An 18605-nucleotide genomic window follows, 5' to 3' on the forward strand; every position below is an offset into this window, starting at 1 on the left:
TTTTGAGGAACAGAGAAGACCAATTTGGCTGGATTGTGTAGTAATACAGTAAGGCTGGAACAATAAAAAGGTTATATCCATATTCAGAAAGGATTTAAAATACTAAATAGAAATTTATGTTTTATTCTAGAGTCAACAGTCAGTAGAAGAGAATTAGAAATAGAGAAGTGACATGGTCACATCTGCTCATTAGGAATTCATTTTGCAGCTCTATAGAATAGTCTGCAGTAGGGAAAGATTTGAGGCAGTGGCCAAATTCGGAGTCTCTTGCAATAATCTAGTAGGTGAAGAGATGAGGAAAGGAATCTCCCAGAAAGGAACTGCACTTGCACTTACAGTATTCAATAAGTAAAATTAGGGACAGCTGGCTGATGCAATGGCTAGAGCATCGATCCTGGAGTCAGGAGAACCTGAGTTCAAAACCAGCCTCAGACACTTAATACTTAACTTTTAGCTGTGTGACCTTGGGCAAGTCACTTAATTCCAGTGCCTTCCAAGCCCCCTCCCCCCCAAATAAAATAAAGAGTAACCATAATCACAGTATTCCTTTATTAGTAGGCTTTGAAACCATGACATTGATCACCATAGTCAGAAGACACTGACTGATGAAAAGAAAAGCCACCCAGGGCAATTTAAATCCTTTAGAATATAGAATGATCTATTTATTTATTTTTAGATTTTTGCAAGGCAATGGGGTTAAGTGGTTTGCCCAAGGCCACACGGCTAGGTAATTATTAAGTGTCTGAGACAGGATTTGAACCCAGGTACTCCTGACTCCAGGGCTGGTGCTTTATCCACTGTGCCACCTAGCCGCCCCTAGAATGATCATTTATGACATGATTTCTAAACCAGCTGATTGTGGTGTCACAGTGTTGTGACAAGGTTAACTAGGGAAGAAATCTATCTACTATTACTTGCATGCAGAGTAGTTACATAATCAATAATAGTTTAGTAATATAGTTTTATAAGTAATAATGTTTTACTCATTTCCTGTGAAGTAGCCACTCTTTCAAGTTGCTAACATGAATACAGTATAATTTCACAGTAAGTAAATGCTTCCAAACTCAGATCTAAAAAAATTAATCTATAACTTAGTGTCTTTTGTCTTCATTATTAAAGATTCTTTTAGCTTTCTTCATGTTGTTCACAGCACTTAAATTGCATATACAAGAAGGTAAGACAGTGTGGTATATAGTAGAGATAAATTTAATGTTATAGGACCTGGATTGAACTACTTTTGTGACCTTTGGGCAAGTTAGTTACTTTCTCTAGCTTCAGTATCCTAATCTTTACAATGGTGGGGTTGGATTAGATGAGCGATAAGATCCCTTTCCAAGTCTAGGTCTATGATTCTTTTATTTGGAAGTAATTCAATTGTATGCTTACTTTGTCTTTGTATCCCCAGCTCCTAAGCTCTGTCTGATATATGGAATGTATTTTATAAAATGTTTGGTGTATTTTTTAAAAATGCTACTTTTCTTGTCCAATTCATTTATTCACTCTACCCTACAGGTGCCTTTTGTTTTCTTTCCTTCCCTCATTCTTTTTTTGGTGTACTAGGATATTTTTTTCTCTTTAACCTTAATGTGACAAAATTTTTTTTTTTTTTAGGTTTTTGCAAGGCAAATGGGGTTAAGTGGCTTGCCCAAGGCCACACAGCTAGGTAATTATAAGTGTCTGAGACTGGATTTGAACCCAGGTACTCCTGACTGCAGGGCCGGTGCTTTATCCACTGTGCCACCTAGCCGCCTTATGACAAATTTTGAACTGGCTATTTAGAAATATTTTCCCAAAAAATCTCATTTACAATTTACTAACAAACCCCAAAACACAAATTACTTGAGATAAAACATCACTGTTTCCTAAGAATTCTGGATAAACTGAGAATTAGGTTTGCAGCAACATCTTGGAACACAATAATAAACCACTACTGTTAGCTCAAATGATAACAATAACATACCATAACAAATTCAAAATGGATGACTTGACTATTAATGTTTAAAATATAAAAGAAAAATGAGAAAACGTATCATCAAAATATCCAATTAATTTTTGTAGCAGTGAATAGAATTCTTAACCCAAAAAATTCAGAAATTATTCAGAATTATTCAGAAGAATATCTTTTAATTACATTAAATTGAATAACTTTTATCCAAGTCAATTTGGGGAAAAGTCTTTGTATTAAGAATATCTGATAAATTTTGTTATGAGAAACTCTACCTGGAATGCCTACCTTTTAGCTCTTCTGATCTGTTGTCAACAAAAACCCCTCAAAGGCCTTAGAATTCAATAGCTCTTCATGGATACATTGTAGCCCACACCATCTAGGAACACAACAACAAATGCTAAATAGGCTTACTAAGTCATATTTTCTCTGTAGTTTAGAATCATAACAATAATCAGGAAGTTAAGATTAAAAATGATTCCCCAGTGGATAAGTGGTTAGAAATATGAGTAGTTCTCAAAAGAATCATAAGGTTTTAGCAACTTTCTGGAAGATTATTCCAAATAATTAATTTGAAGAGAAAAAAGAAACAATGAAGTTTTACTTTACCCTGCCCCCCCCCCCCCAATTGTCAAAAATGACAGAACATGGGATAGTATTGAAAAGATTGTGACGGAAGGGAGTATAGTAATACATTGAAGCTACGAATTGATCCATCCATTCTGGAAAGCAATTTGGATTATGCAAACAAAATGACTACTGGAGATCAGTAGTCAAAAAATGGTCCCACCTATATATAATACATCAGAGTATTTATAATAATATTGTTATAGTAGAAAAGAATTAGAGACAAAATTGAAGTTCATTAATTGAGAAATGTCTAAAATTTTGGTCTATGTAGTGAAGTTTTTTTAAAGATATGATGATTATACATTTGAAGACATGAATTGATACAAATGAAATAAGCAGAACAAAGAAAAAAAGATGCATATAACACTGTAAATGGATAGTAATACAACCAATCAAAATTGAATGCTATGAATAATGAAATAACCCTAAAGAAGAGATAGGCAAAATGATCTTCTTACTTTATTTGCAAAGACTATGGTATAAAAAGCAAGTGCCTTACCAAGAACTCAGGACAACCATTAGTGAAGCAAAGAGGATCATTTATTATAATGTTCTTGCAAGAACAGGTGACCCCAGGCACACCTTTTAACTGGGAAAGCTTAGTCTTTTATTCCCCGTTCTGAAAAGCCATTCCCTCCCCATTAACTAGGTATTAACAAAGATTACAACCTATCTGAAGCACTTAATTTTACTGGGTATATGTTCACCCCTGTTATATCTCCCATTCCCCACAATTTGGGAACCCTTCCCATATTTTCTTTTGTCCTTAATTAGGTATATGAAAGCCCCCTTTTTGTGTATTTGCTTATGCTAATCTATATCTTACTACAGAACCAGTTTCTGCCAATTTGTCTGCTTGTTAGTCATTAACCTATTTCTAACTTAACTATAGACTTCCTTTTCTTTGGTTTCCTGACAATTTAACCCTTAGTTTCATTTCTTGAGTCTCCTGTGACTTGTGGAAATGAAAATTTCCTCTCCCTCTTTCATCCATAATTTTGTTTCCATATCCTTTTCTAATTTCTCAAATTTGTTTAAAGTCTTCTCACTATCCTCTTCATTCCTGTCTACTTCCTTTCTTCAAGTGGGTAAAGGTTGTTTTCTTTAAATTGAATGGGCATTTGTTTGGTAGGGCTGGTTTTTTCCAACCTTTGTATTAATTCCTAATATTAATACCCCAACAACTACCATTAAGGAACCTAATTAAGATAGAGATCATCCTTTTAGAAACAATTGGAACATCTTTAGGCGACTTTCAAATAATTTGCATATAGTTCTTTAAATTCTAGGTATAAGAAACAACATACATTTGATTCCAAATAAGATGAAATATGAATTGCTAACCTTTACTGATCATAATGAAGACTTATTTTCTTAGAACCAGTTTTCTTAATTTCAACCTTATCTTAAAATGGATTTTACATTTTGTTTCATATGTTTATTCACGTACACCCCAATATACTCATCAATCTTGAAAAGAAAATGAGATTCTTTAGTAACTTAATCTTAAAATAATTTCAGAATACCAATATAAAACTCTTACTTATGCCTTGGATTGATGAAAATTTAAATTAAAACAGCAAGAACTTTTTATTTGTAATTATTACAGTAACTTTAAATACTTTCAATATTAACCCAATGCCTAATTGATTTAGTATTACAATGGCAGTTTCCAATTTTCTCTAAAAACTATGAGCAATATCATCACATTATTGCAATAAATTAGCTTACAGATTTGAAGTTTACAAAGTCTTCATACAATTACCCAAAAAACCCTTTACACAACAGTTTTTTTTCTGAGTGTTTCTCTTCTTAAAAATGGCAATAAATATTTCTGGTGTTAAAAACTATCACAAACTTTCATGAAATACATTAATTGTGATAAGATTTCTCTTCCTTATTCAACCTTAAAACAAAAATAAATCCTTTAAAGTTGAAATTTATCAATCTTGACTTGGTATAAAATTTATCTTTAAGTAATCCTAGATAAACCCCATAAAATTCCCCTTCTTTCTTTGAGCCTAAAGATGATTTGATGCGGGGGTCCAGCCTCCGCAAGGTCCTTGGAACCTGACAGGAGGGATAGAGTTGGCGAAATGAGTTGAGTCAAGTGGGTAAAGGCAGGAGCAGATTTACTGACTGTCAGCTGCTTGGATTTATTTTTACAGTTTCAGAATCATGTATGCTTCAGGCAAGCAAGCTGAGATCATTTCCTTGGTTACAAGAGTACAATTTTCATCAACAATCATATAGTTCATATGGTTACAAGTTTTAATCGTGTGATTACAAGTTTAAGTAATAAACATATAGTTAATTGATTTCTTATCCCTACTCAGACCATGATGACCTTAACCTGTCTGTTACCTTATTTATTACTACATTGTATAATTAATTCATTTAAAGTTATTAATTAAGCAGTTCTTTTAATGGAAAGTTTTTTATATTTTCTGTGTAAGTAATGTTTTTCGATACACTTCTTTAACAATCTATAGTGAGGGTCTTTATGCTTGTCCACCTATCTGTTAACTCTTACAATAACCAATTTTTCTTTCAGGCCTTGTTGGTAGAAGCCACAGTTTCTATGACTTTTTTATTCTTTCCCATGAAACTAAGGCTGCTGGAGTTCACATATCGGTCACCTGTACTATTTTCTCACCATCTTTTTCATATATTCCTGTGTGGTAAGGGGGAAAAACTATTAATTTCCCTGGAATTCTATCTGACCCATCTTGTATCTGTTTTCCTTGTATATATTCTGACATCTCCTTGGAATTCCCAGTGTTGGGTTTTCCAGAGATTTCATAATGCTGAAGCCTTTTGTATGCCTCAGGGAGAGGCAGTCTTGTTAAATTTGGACAGAGTTTACAATCTGTTTTATTCAAGGAATTTTTCTGAAATCCTTCCTTTATAGTCATTCCAGTATTATTAGGGTGAGTAAATATTGTAATCAATAATAAACCTATAAATATTGGTATGCATGAAATCCCTATATATATTGAAGAAGGAAATGTTGTTCCATCAGGCAGTGTGACTGCCTTGAGTCTTCTTGCTGCGACTGTGTCAAACAGCTTAGAGATCCTGGCTCCCAACACTTTTTACTTACTAATAATTTCAGTTACATTCTCCAATATTTCTTTAGGACAACTCAAAATACCATGATCACAATCACAAATTTTAAAAACTTAAAAACTTCTTAAGTTACTATAGTAGCACATTTATGGTGATCTAATCAAAAGCGATTGTGTAGCTTTAATACATTTCTTAATTTATCTAGTCCTGTTCCTTTTTCTCTTCAGGACCAAATTTTTCTTTCTTAAATCAGTCCAACTTGCTTTTTCATCAAGGTGTGGCTCACTTCAAAAAGCTTCCTACAAATTCTAAATCCTTTCTCCTCATTTAAACTCAATTTACTAATTTAAAATCTTAAAAAATGATATAAATTAGATAGTAATCTGCTATTAAAATTACTTGTTAACATTAAAATTAGTCTTTTCCAAATAATTCAATCCCAAACCCAAACAAATAAAAGGAGTAATTTATATTTTAGAACTTTCATTTCATTTAAACTGGGTTAGAAATGAACTCTGGTACCTATGGATCTTATTTTTCCTAAATGTTATTGAATTGAGTTTTAGATGAATAATTTATAATTCTAAGTTATTGTGCTCACTTTCATAATGTTAAGGATTCTATAAACCCCAAACATAAGCACATCCCAAAACATTTCAAATCTGGACTCCAGATTTACCAGAAGGATTTCATAACACACCACACACACACACCACACACACACACACACTTTTAAATTACAAAATCTTTCAGAACCTATTCAGATTTTAGTCAAATTCTGAAAAATTTTCTACAAAAAATTTTTTTTCATGACTTCCTGACTTGGGTATAGAAGCCAACTCTTACCAAAATTAAAATTAGGAGATGTCTCTAGGTACCAAATGAAAGGTTTTATTAGTTTCTCATGAAAAGCAGGCTTCACCTTCATTGAATAAGCAACTGAAGGGAGGCAGTAAGTACAAGTAGTGAGGGTATTATATAGAGTCCCTGACACAGCTTTTATACACCACTGACCTTTATCTCCATTGGCTGAGGATGTGATCTTACATCTAAGCATGAAATCTCAAAAGTACCTAATGCAGGTGGAAAGGAAGAGGTGAGGAAGAAAGGGCCTCTAAAATATTTTCTGTAAGAAATCTCACATTTTAACCTATTCAATCCTTCCTCTTTATTTTGATGAGATTTCTTCAAAATTTCATAATGCTGCCTCACATTGTTGATTTTTTTCAGTCATCATCCTTGGCATTTTTTTGGTTAAGAGTGATCCATCCCTGCCCCTTTAATATGAGCATCGTGGTTTGATTAGCAGTAACAGTGACCATTTTATTAAGACTATCCTGAGCCACCCAGGTCATTTGTTGAGTCTTGCATGGTAAATATACTGACAACAGAATGATTCCACTGAGGGCTATCAAGAAGAACCAAAGAATGTATTTCCACTAATTTCTGCCAAACCAGGATCCCCATGAAGAATTAAAGGGAGAATTACAGGTTTGTATGGGGACGCGTGAAAGCTTGCTGATGTCTTTGGTGATTTCCTTTGCCAATTGTCCATTATCCTCAATTCTGACACAGCAAGTGGATAAATTCAATTTCCCACAAGTTTTTCTAAGTATATACACACTGGGTCCAATGGAGCTGGGAGCCAAAGCCAATTGGTCTGGCCCCATACAAATCCAATAGTTGGAAAGGTTAAAAGTTCCTCCAGTCTTCTGCCTAAGCAACAGGAATTGGTTCTCTACCAAAGGGGGAATAGGAATGTCAGGAGGGTTGCAACATAAGCTAACTTAAGGCTACCCAAGTAAAGCTTCACTATAAGCTGAGAAGCGATTAGAGCTAACCCTAAGGAATGACACTGTAATTACATCCTAGAATGGGTTAGGCATAGAAAGATTCAGAAATAAAAACAATACATCCTACCACAAACACAACATTAACTGTCATAACTAGAAGAAAAGTACACCAATAACTCTTAGAGATTGAGGAAGAGGCAAAGCTAGATACATTAAGGTTCGTGTGGGCCCTTGTGCTTCCTCATCTGCTAATTGGTTACCTCTGGCTTCGAAGGAGTCACTATTTTGATGCCCTATTTTTCCAAACATTTCTACTATTTCTCAGGCATAAAACAGTGTATATTTCCATCCTTTTCCTCTTATAGTTTTAAGGCATGATTAAGTGCATACAGTTCACAGGTCTGTGCTGACCAAATGACTGGTAATCCCCCAGATCTTACAACAGTGGTCATGTCTCCATCAATGATTTCAAACCTATTCTCTCTTTTTTCCTATTTTCCATCATTGAACCAATTGAGTCACCCTGGTAGTGAGGACACCTCAATCCTCACTCTAGTTTGATATTCTATTAGTTCCAGACAACAATGTTCTTCATCTGGGTTAGACTCTAGGACTGAGGTTAAAAGTGAGACTGGGTTCAAATCATGATTTTGAGATATTATCAAATTGTCTTTTTCTAAGAGTATAGCTTCATATTTCAGGATTCTAGAGTCAGTCAACCATATGCCTGCTTTCTGGTTTAATATAGTTCTAACCTGACACTGACAATGAGGCTTCCTCCAAAAGTGAGTTTTCTGCTTTCATCTACCAACAAAGCAGTGGCTGCCACTGCCTGCACACAGATGAGCCATCCTCTTGCTAAAGGGTCTTTGGATAGGAAAGCTATGGGTCTCCTTTGCTCTCCTCTTATTTGGTCTAGGATTCCCAACACTACCCTGTTCTTGGCTATGTTCACAAACAATTGAAAGGGCTTTTCTAGGGAGTGCTAACACTGGGGGGGGGGGGGCAGGGGGGGGCGGGTGAAATAAGCATTTGTTTTAGTTTCTCAAAGTTTTGTCTACTTTCAGGATCTCAATCTATGCAGTCTGGACTCTGCTCCAATAGGGGTTTAGTGATCAGTGCATAGAAGTTGACCTAGGCCCGACAATATCTGACTAGGCTCAAAATCTTCCTTAGCTCTTTCTTAGTCTTAGGTAACAGAGTGTGCAGAATACCCATGATCCTAGCTGGATTCAGCCTCTTATCTCCCTCACAAATCATATATCCTAAATATTTGACCTCTTTTTCTACAAACTGGAGCTTTTCCTTTGAGACCGGAAATCTGAGAAATTCAGCAGTTTTATAGTATACTTACTAGTGTGTTCTGTATTATCTCCTGCAATCAGTAAATCATCCACATATTGCAGAACTCTAGTACTCACAACCAGGGTAAAATTCTCTAAGCATGTTTCCAGAACCTGCCCAAATAGATTTGGAGATTTGGTATATACTTGAGCCAGAATATACCAAGGAAACTATTGTTTCCTTCCATTATTGGGGTCCTCCCATTTGAAGGCAAATTTTTTTTTTTGCTTCCTTCTTCTAGGGGTCAACTCCAGAATGCGTCCTTCAAAACCACCACACTGAACCATTTGCTAGCACTAGAACTTTTTCCTAAAATGGTATACCGGTCCGGGACAACAGGGTGAAATGACAGGACCACTTTACTGACTTCTCTTAAATCCTGAATTAATCTAAATTTTCCAGAATGGGAGTGTTGGAGGGTGAGATATAGGGTTCAATCAGGCAGTTTTTTAGGAGTCCTTGTATGGCAGGCTTCAGTCCCACCCTGCCTTCCTGAGAGATTAGGTATTGCCTAATGCTCCTGAACACCTCCCTTGGGCCTTGAAGGGTTATATATCAGTTCTGCCTGGGTTATTGGGTCTTGTCCAGATGTTGGGGAAAATATCAACCTGATCCTCCTCTAAGAGCCTTACTATTCTGCTAGGACATATATTTGTCCCTTTTGGTGTTGAAAGCTATGCCTAATTTAGTAATAAAGTCTCTCCTTAATAGATTGGTTCCAGCTTCTGGGATCAGGAGTAGTTTGCTAATTGTTTTTTGTTTTCCCAATTTAACTTCGTGTTTCTGGGTTATAGGGACTAGGAAGTTTTCTCCCTTGACTCCTGAGATAATCAGTTTCCTTAGATAGTCCAATCCCATTGGAAGCTTTATGAATGAAGTTCTAGTAGTTCCCAGTCTATGAAGAAACAATATTTGTCATCCCTTGGCCCTACCCTCAAATTTACTAAGGGTTCCTGGTGGGTGCTAAAGAACCCCTGACTCCCCTAATCATCATCCATTTCTAAAAGGGAATAGGCTTGCTGTTCTTCCTACCTGGGCAGTCCCTCTGTTTGACATACCCAACATTTTATTGGGACCCTGTTTCCTGAACCTCTGCCCTTAAGCATCCCAGCTTCAGAGGAGTTCCTTCCCAGAACCTCAGTAGGCCCTGCAAATCAGAATCCCTCTTCTCTTCTAAACTCTTCTCTTCCTCCTGAATTTAATCTTTTTACAACTTGTACAAAAACCTTGGCTTTCTGCTTCTGTTTCTCATTCTTCCTTCTGGTGTAAACTTTTGTAGTTTCCTCCAGTAGACTAGTGAGGGACTTATTATTCCACCCTTCTATCTTCTGTAATTTTCTACTGATGTCTGACCAGGTGTTAATCACAAAATATAATTTTAGGGTGCCCTCAGTTTCTGGGTTGTCAGGGTCAAATCCATAGTACTTCCTCATGCTTTCTTTTAATTTATTTAGATATTCAACAGGGGACTCCTTTCTCCCCGTAGCACCAAAAAGGCTTTCTTTAAGTTTTGTGCCTTTGGTGTCGCACTTCTAATTATCAACTCCCTCAAGTCCTGCAAATGCCCTCGATGAACTGGGTTATGGTGGTCCCTGTGGGGATCCACCATAGGAAACTTTTGGTCAGCAGGAACAATTTTCCAATTCTCACTGTGGGGGGGGGTGCTTGCGGTCCCATTCCTTCATGGCCACTCCTCTTGTCATCCCCCATTCCTCCAATGTAAACAGGGTATTAGAAATGGACAGTAGATTGCCCCAGATGTACAAGTTCAGACCCAGAAATTGGTCAAATTTTTCTGCTAGTCCTGTGGGGTTTTCCATTAAACCTTTCATTTCCTTTTTAAAATGCCTGAGTCAGTAGTGCTGAGCTTATATACCCGTTGGTTCCTGGCCTGGTGGGAATCTCCCTGAGGGGTATAATTTAGCTTCTGGTATTTTGGGATCCAGTGACCCCAAGGGGTAGTTTTTAAGATCCCTTTGTAATTGCCTAATTTCCTTCCCTAGGGGAACATGAGGGCCTGGCCCAATAGGAGTCACAAGGGCAGTAGCAGAAGCAGCAAGGGTAGGAGAAACAGGCAGGGATGGGGATAAGGGGGAGGAAGTGATAGGAAGGCATCACATTCTTTCTTCCATTCTTCCTTCTTTTCATCATTTTCTTTTTGTTTCAAAAACATTTTTTCTGCTGGGGAGCCATAAGCCCCAATACAAAACAACATTTTATCATTTCCTTCTTATTCTTTTTTTTATGGTTTTTACAAGGCAAATGGGGTTAAGTGGCTTGCCCAAGGCCACACAGCTAGGTAATTATCAAGTGTCTGAGACCTGATTGAACCCAGGTACTCCTGACTCCAGGAGTCCACTGAGCCACCTAGCCGCCTGCCCCCCTTCTTACTTGTTCCCCCTTCTTACTCTTATGGCTATATTTTGGTAGCTCATTCCAGTTGCTTAGTTTATTCCCTAAGGGGCTATGTATAGGTACCTTTATTTCTTTCTCCGTGGGGGACTTGGACTGAGCTGTTCCCATTTTATATACTTGGAAGGAACTAGTGTACTTTAACTCTGGTCCTGTTATGCCCAATTCGTTGGAGTTGCCTCCAACCCTCAGTCACCCAAATGGTCCTGACCCTCCAGGAATCTAGTAATGCTCATATTCCAAGGTCCAGGCTTACCTTTGGGTTCCGTCCATAGAAGTGACCTGACTGCCATCCTCAATGACCAGTTGGAGTTTCACTCATGAAATTTGTTTTCACTTTGCACCGACTCAGCTTCAGGTCACTTTGCTCAGAGGAGGGACAAGAGCCCCCAAATCCATGCAAGCTGCCAAAAAAATCAGGCAGGGCGCCGTCTTGCTAGGTTCAAGAAGCCCTCAGCCCAGCCCCTACACTGGTCAAGTGATCCTGCATGAGCCCCCAAAACCGTATGGTACAGAAGCTAACACTTAACGAAATTAAAATTCGGAGATGTCTCTAGGTACAAAATGAAAGGCTTTATTTGTTTCTCATGAGAAGTAGACATCACCTTCACTGAACTGAAAGGAGGCAGCAAGTACAAGCAATGAGGGTATTATATGGGGTCCCTGACAGCCTCTGCACACCACTGACCGTTATCCTCATTGGCTGAGGATGTGATCTTACAGTCTAAGCTTGAAATCTAAATAAACAGGATGTAAATGAAACATATTACCCAAAGTACCTAATGCAGGTGGAGTTGGAACAAGGGGGTGATAAAAAGGATATCCTAAAGTACATAATGCAGGAAGGAGGAGGTGAGGAAGAAAGGATGGGGAGCCACTAAAGTATTTTCTATAAGAAATCTCACATTTTAACCCATTCACCCTCTGCTTCTAGCATGTCAGGGCAATTTCACTGAATTATTTCTTAAAAATGAAGTCTAGGTTCTTTTCCTGGTCATGTCTTTGAGGTAGTCCAATAATTTTAAAATTATCTCTTCTGGATCTGTTTTCAAGGTTCATTATTTTTCCAATGAGATACTTTACATTTTCTTCTAAATTTTAGTTTTGGTGTAGTTTTATTTCTTTCTGAGTTCTTGCAAAGTCATCAGCTTCCTTTAGTTCCATTCTGCATTTGAAGGAGTTATTTTCTTCAGAGAGCTTTTTTTTTAATCTCCTTTTTCCAGCTGGTCAATTTTGCTCTTTAAGGCATCCTTCTCCTCATTTGCCTTTTGTGTTGCTTTTTCCATTTGGCCTAAACTGGTTTTTAATGTTATTTTCTTTGATATGTTTTTGTATTTATTTCACCAAGTTGCTGGCTTGGTCATTTCTCCTCCCAATTTTTCTTCTACCTCCCTTAATCGCTTTTTTTTTTTTTTTTAGTTCATCCATAGCCTGAGCCCATTTTCTATTTCTCTTGAAGGTTTTGGATATAGAAGTTTCGATTGTTTTTGTTATCTGAGTATGTATTTTGATCCTCCATGGGACCAAATAAATTTTCTGTGGTCAGATTCTTCTTTTTCTGATGTTTGAGCATTTCCACATCCTATTGACTGATTTATGGCACTTCCAAGGCTTTGGGGTTTTTTTTGGGACAACCCACAGGGAGGTTCTGACTGCTCTCTTGCCTGTGTTCAGGCCCTCTCCCCTTCCCTGGAGCTGTGAGGAGGTTCCCTCCTTGGCTATGGTGGTATTGTGGGGGCCCCAGACTGTAAACTTGTTCTGAGTGTGGACAAATAACTGAGTGAGTCTTGCCCCAGGGAGAGCAGAGACACCTCTGCAGTCTCCCCTGACCCCCTTACCATCTATGGGCTGAGAGCTCTGGACGTGCTGGGTGACTCTAACAACTTCCTCTGCAGGTTCTCACCACAAGGCTGCTCTGAGTTCGGAGCTCTGCTCTGCATTCACTCTGGTGCAGCAGAGTTCTCTCACCACACCTTCTGGTTGTCTCATGATCCCTGAGCCAAGAAGTCTGGAAACTGCTCCCTCTGCCATTGACCCAGGCCCCCGGCCTGACTGTGCTGTGTTGCAGCTGTAGCTGCACTGCAGCTTTTTTCCAACCCCTGTTCCTGGTGAACAGACCTTTCCTGTGGAACTTCAAGTTGTCTTAGACTGGGAAATTGTATCACTCAGTCTTTCTGTGGGTTCTGTCCCTCAAAATTTTGGCTAGAGTCATAATTTTATGGTTTTTGGAGTTTTGGGGGGAATGAGTTTCTAGGAATTCCAAGGCACCATCTTGGCTCTGCCCCTTGTGCTTTTTTTCTTTGGACATAAGCAAAATTGTATATGTAATCATAAAATTATGTTCTATTATTAATTTTGTTATAATGTAATAGTATATTATGAGATATGTATTTGTTAATATACTTAAACTTATACAGCAATAAATCTATTATTTTATATATGTATATGTGTGGTGTCACTTGATGCTCTTGTTTTTTCTTGTGCAATAGAAGCTATGCTCAGTGAGTTGGCAAAGATTTGAGGAGGAAGGAATTGCAGATGAAAAATAATAAAAGTTTATAATTGACAAAAGATGCATCATTTAGATAAACAGCAAGAGTAGCTATCAAGAATAAGATTTATTTTCCTGCCAAATTAGCAGTCAGTAAACATTTATTAAATACTTATTAAGCACATTTATTAAGTACCTCATACTGTGCTAAGTCCTGAGATACAAGTAAGAGGAAGAAAAATAGTCCCTACTCTCAAGGCCACTCCAAAAGAATTGTAAGAAGATGGATAGGGAAAGAGGGGGGAATTTGGGTAGTTGAATGTGGTTTAGGGAGCATATTGGCTTCTGGAATAGATGAGCCCTATGGGAAATGAAGAAATGACTAGCCTGAGGCCAGGGGGTAAAGGGGGTAGGCAATTCACTTATTTCAGTCTGTCCAATTCATATTGAGAAAGTAAGGGCTTTATAAATGGATTTTGGGGCAGAGTCTTCAATCTGAGTTCTGAACTTTCTATTCAGAGGATTTGTATAGGGTACTCTGGAGGTGTGGGTACCAAGGTTGATTTAATGAGTACCAAAGATGTCTGTGCTCTTCTCCATTTCTTATCTTAACAAGTAGAAACTATAACCTGACTGCCATCTTCTTTTTTTTCTCTGTACCTATGTTATAAAAGGTCTTTATAACATGTGTAACTTATTTCAAATTGCTTACCTTCTCAAAGAAGGTAATGTTGGGTGATTGGTCTGGAAGATCCTCTGACCCCAGAGTGCAGGGTTAAAAAAAAAAAGCCAACAGACAGAACTACACACCAGACTCCCCTTAAATGCTCCTTCAGGGTCAGTGAAAAGGACAGTGTTTTGGAAGTGCTCGTATTAGAGGGGTGCTATTAGGAGGGACTCCTATTTGTTTTAGGTAGCATATTTTGCTCCTGGGTAATTTAGCCTGACTCACAGGTGAACGTGTTGCCAAGGTCAAAGTAAAAAGCTGACATTTTAACAGTGCAGAAAAGATTACAAAAGTAAATTTCATTATATACATATATGTGTGTGTGTGTGTGTGTGTGTGTGTGTGTGTATGTGTATAAAATTTTAACAGAATGGAAAAGATTACAGAGATTTGTTTCCAGTATATATAAGATTATAATATTTCTCTAGGCCCTAATTCCCCTGTATCAAAGGGAGTGGGAAGGGAGGGAAAGAATTTGTAAATCAATTTTTAAAATGAATGTTGAAAATTATTTTTCATGTAATTGAGGAAAAAATGAAATACTAAATTAGAAAAAAAAGAACTGTAAGGTCAAACTTCCAATTTTTTTTGATCTTAGGGGTTAGAAATATTCCACTGGACTCACTCCTCCACTCTGTACTCAAATCTCCCAGATGCATGAAACTCTGAGGATTGCATAACTGGAGAAAGAGAGAAGAAGGAAGATTTTGATTAGAATTGAAATAGGCAGGAGAAGAATTGTTGGTACTTGGCTTCTCAACTATGTGTATGGTTCAGACAAAATGAACAAACTTATTTCAATTACTTTGAAAAGTGCCTAGATATGTTCTTCATAGAAGTAGATAAGTGAGTATAAAGTCTCAGGATGTTGTTTTGAAGTACATTTCATTTTTATGAAAATATGAACCAAGAGTATGTGAATTTTCTGAAACCAAAAAGGAAATATTTCAATCATTAATGAATTTATACTATTAACTATTATACTATTAATGTTTATCAACTCTAAATTGTAGCTTATCATTTTTTGTTTCAAAAAAAATCAAATATAACAGATCTAGTATGTATTCAAATAAGATTTGACTATTAATAAAAGCAAAATATAAATTCTACCCTTTAAAGAAAAGATAAATAAAAGATTTTTCTTGGTATATAAGCTACAGTGTGGGTACAGCAACTTCAAAAGTTTCCTCCTTTGTCAGTCATGCTAAGTAAATAAAGAATAGTTAATATGATAAATGAAGTTACAGAACTATGACCTTAACCAAAAGCATTCACTATAGAGTTGTCATGAACAATTAATGCTGTGGTTGATTTTTTTTTTTTTTTACTTAGTTAGCTGTGTGCTTTTTTGCTAGTTTTTTTTTTTATAATGACTTTTCTAGCAGTGTCAAGTAAATTCTAGAATAAATACTTCCTTGGTATGATAGGATGTTCTGCTTCAGAAATTTTTGTATCTGTTTTTTACAAGACGCATTAAAAAAAGATTCTGGATTAGGAACAAATAATTTCCTTAATATTTTGCATTGAGTTTGCTTTTTTTTTCCTTAAAGTGATCTCTTAAAAATCAAAGAATTAAAGATTTAGAGCTAGAAAGGATGTTAAGTACCATCAAGTCCTATTTATTTTACAGATGAGGAAATTAAGGTCCAGAAGAGGTTAAGTAACTTAACTGGAATCTCATGATTATTAATATTTGAGGTAGTGTGTGGATCCAGGGCTTCCTGACTCCAAATCTAGCACTGTATCCAATGTACCAAAGATGCCTTTCTAAAATAAAATATTTTACAACTTGACAAAAACCAATCTCACCAAAATCTAGATTTTATAATTATTGGAAATTGATTGAAAAATCTAAATTGAAATTGTTTTATATTTATATTACTTCATATTTCATTTTTCTCTTTAATGTTTTTTGCTTTTGTTTGCTTTTAGATATCACCTTTTTAAGGTTGTATTAAGCTGCCAAGATGGTATTAGCAGATCTTGGAAGAAAAATAACCTCAGCTCTACGATCATTGAGCAATGCCACCATTATCAATGAGGAGGTATGTATTTGTTAGAATTGTATTTGGTGGGGTGGCTAGGTGGTGCAGTGGATAAAGCTCCGGCCCTGGAGTCAGGAGTACCTGGCTTCAAGACTGGTCTCAGACACTTAATAATTACCTAGCTGTTTGGCCTTGGGCAAGCCACTTAACCCCATTTGTCTTGCAAAAACCTAAAAAAAAAAAAAAAAAAAAAAAAAAAAAAGAATTGTATTTGGTGTCAAACTTAAATAGAAATAGGGGGCACTAAATCACAATAAGGAACCCTGTAGACCACATATTGACTTAGAAATCCATTTTAACATTATTTATACTTTATTGCATTTTCATTTATTTTATTAAATTATTCTTCAGTTCCTTTTTAATATAATTTCAGAGGTTTTTAGGAGTGTTGTGGGCTGCCTTAAAGCCTGTGGGCCCTGTCTTTTACCCCTCTAGTCTAGGCTACCCATTTAGACTCTTATTTCTTCTTCTGAGTTCAAGCAGGAGCTATATATTTGTACTACTTCTGCTCATATTTATTTTTATGAAATTTACTTGTCATGCAAAATCCACATAAGTGTTTAGGATTATCTTGTCAGCTTATTTTTAGCCTCTCTTTCCTAGAAATAATTACCTTAAATAAAACTTTAGCACAAAAAATTAGGTAATATTGCCTTTTGACATTAATTTAGATCTAGTGTTATTCTCTCTCTTTCTTATCTGATTACTAGGTCCTCCTAAATTTGATACCTCATTTCTTCCTTCAATAATAATTGAAGCTTTAAAATATGCTCTTTTGAACTTTCTTTAATCTCAGTCCCTTGTCACCTCAGTTCTTCCTTTTCCTAACTGTTAATGATAATGGTACTGCATTTCATTTCCTATCTAAGTTCCTTTATTATTTTGAAATTTTAGAAGCTGATATTCCCCAGATTTGTGAATGTCCTTTTTAGAAGCTGATTTTAGCCAGATCTGTGAATGTCCTTATTTTTAGTTTTATTAATTTCATTGTAATGTATTCTCTCTCAGTTTTTTGGAATATCAGAATATTTATAACTAATATGGAGAGAAGGGAAGAATAATTAGCATTTTTATAAACTATTCTTTGCATAAATATTTCATGCAAACAAATAAATTATTTTTCTGAAATTCTGTCTTGGTAATATTCTACAATTAAAATTTTTCAAATATGTTTTAATTTGTTGTTTTTGAATTTTGCATCAGAAAGTGAGACTTATTCTAAACTTTATTATGTTATTACTGTTTAAGATATATATATATATAAATATTTTAATTTATTTAACTTTAGAATTAAGAATAATTAATAAACGTCCTTATTTTTCTTTCCAATGGAAACTGGTAAATAACATCTAAAACTACTAGTATTTGCCGATCCAACCCTATAAAACTTTATATTTTCTTAGTGTGAATGACAAGGAAAATTGATGCCAGAGCAATACATGATAGGAAACAATATGGCAGCTACTGAGTAGTCAACTTCTATAATTCCTTCTGTATTATACATTGTTCACTGTGGATAGGCAGATAGGTTCACATAGGTAGCAAAGCCTTACCTAAAGGTAAGCTGCCTAAGGTATACTAGAGAATATTTTTTAGTATTGTCTTTAAAAATACACATATTTTTACACCTAAAAGTTCTTTCTTTGTACTATAACCAGTTCTTTCTTAATAGTCCAAAGGGGAAACTTCTGAAATAGAAGGGCAAGGGTGTTTCCACAAAGCCTTTTCTTTGTGAATATGAGTAGAACTTTGTAAGTTTTCAGGGACTATGCTTATTTAAAAATAGAAAATATACATTTATTTTTGTGCTAGAATAAAAAACTTCATTGACATAAAAAATACAAGACTTTTCATACTCTTAATTTGGACCCTCCTATCATTCAGGCATATTCATTATGAGAAATTGAGCTAAATTCAGGTTAGCTAACTTCCTGCATGAGGTGCTAAATTTTTTTTTGGTGATAATTTTTCTTATCTGTAAAATAGAGATGGAGTTAATGGTAAAGACTTATGCTTTACCACACTGTATGCATTATTTTTGTAATGTTTATTAAAAAAGCTTGAAAATATTAATCTAAATGAATACTACGTATTTTTATTTGTATAAATATTTAGTGCACTATTTAATTTTATAGTTTTTCTGAATTAC

The 18605-nt window shown here is 35.8% G+C and overlaps 1 protein-coding gene across 5 annotated transcripts in view; it reads left to right on the plus strand.

Annotated features, from left to right (window-relative positions):
• Positions 1–18605, plus strand: part of SRP54 (signal recognition particle 54) — a 65009-nt gene that overhangs the window by 11610 nt on the left and 34794 nt on the right. For 4 of the 5 annotated variants that reach the window (XM_074213366.1, XM_074213368.1, XM_074213365.1 and 1 more), the window contains exon 2: positions 16344–16456. In XM_074213366.1, coding sequence (XP_074069467.1) covers positions 16379–16456 — 78 coding nt within the window. In that variant the 5' untranslated portion in view covers positions 16344–16378. Of the gene's footprint in view, positions 1–916; positions 1045–16343; positions 16457–18605 lie in introns of those variants that run through there. The other variant, XM_074213367.1, reaches the window with a different exon arrangement.

The sequence above is a fragment of the Macrotis lagotis genome, chromosome 1, assembly GCF_037893015.1.
Source record: "Macrotis lagotis isolate mMagLag1 chromosome 1, bilby.v1.9.chrom.fasta, whole genome shotgun sequence".
Lineage (NCBI taxonomy): Eukaryota > Metazoa > Chordata > Mammalia > Peramelemorphia > Peramelidae > Macrotis > Macrotis lagotis.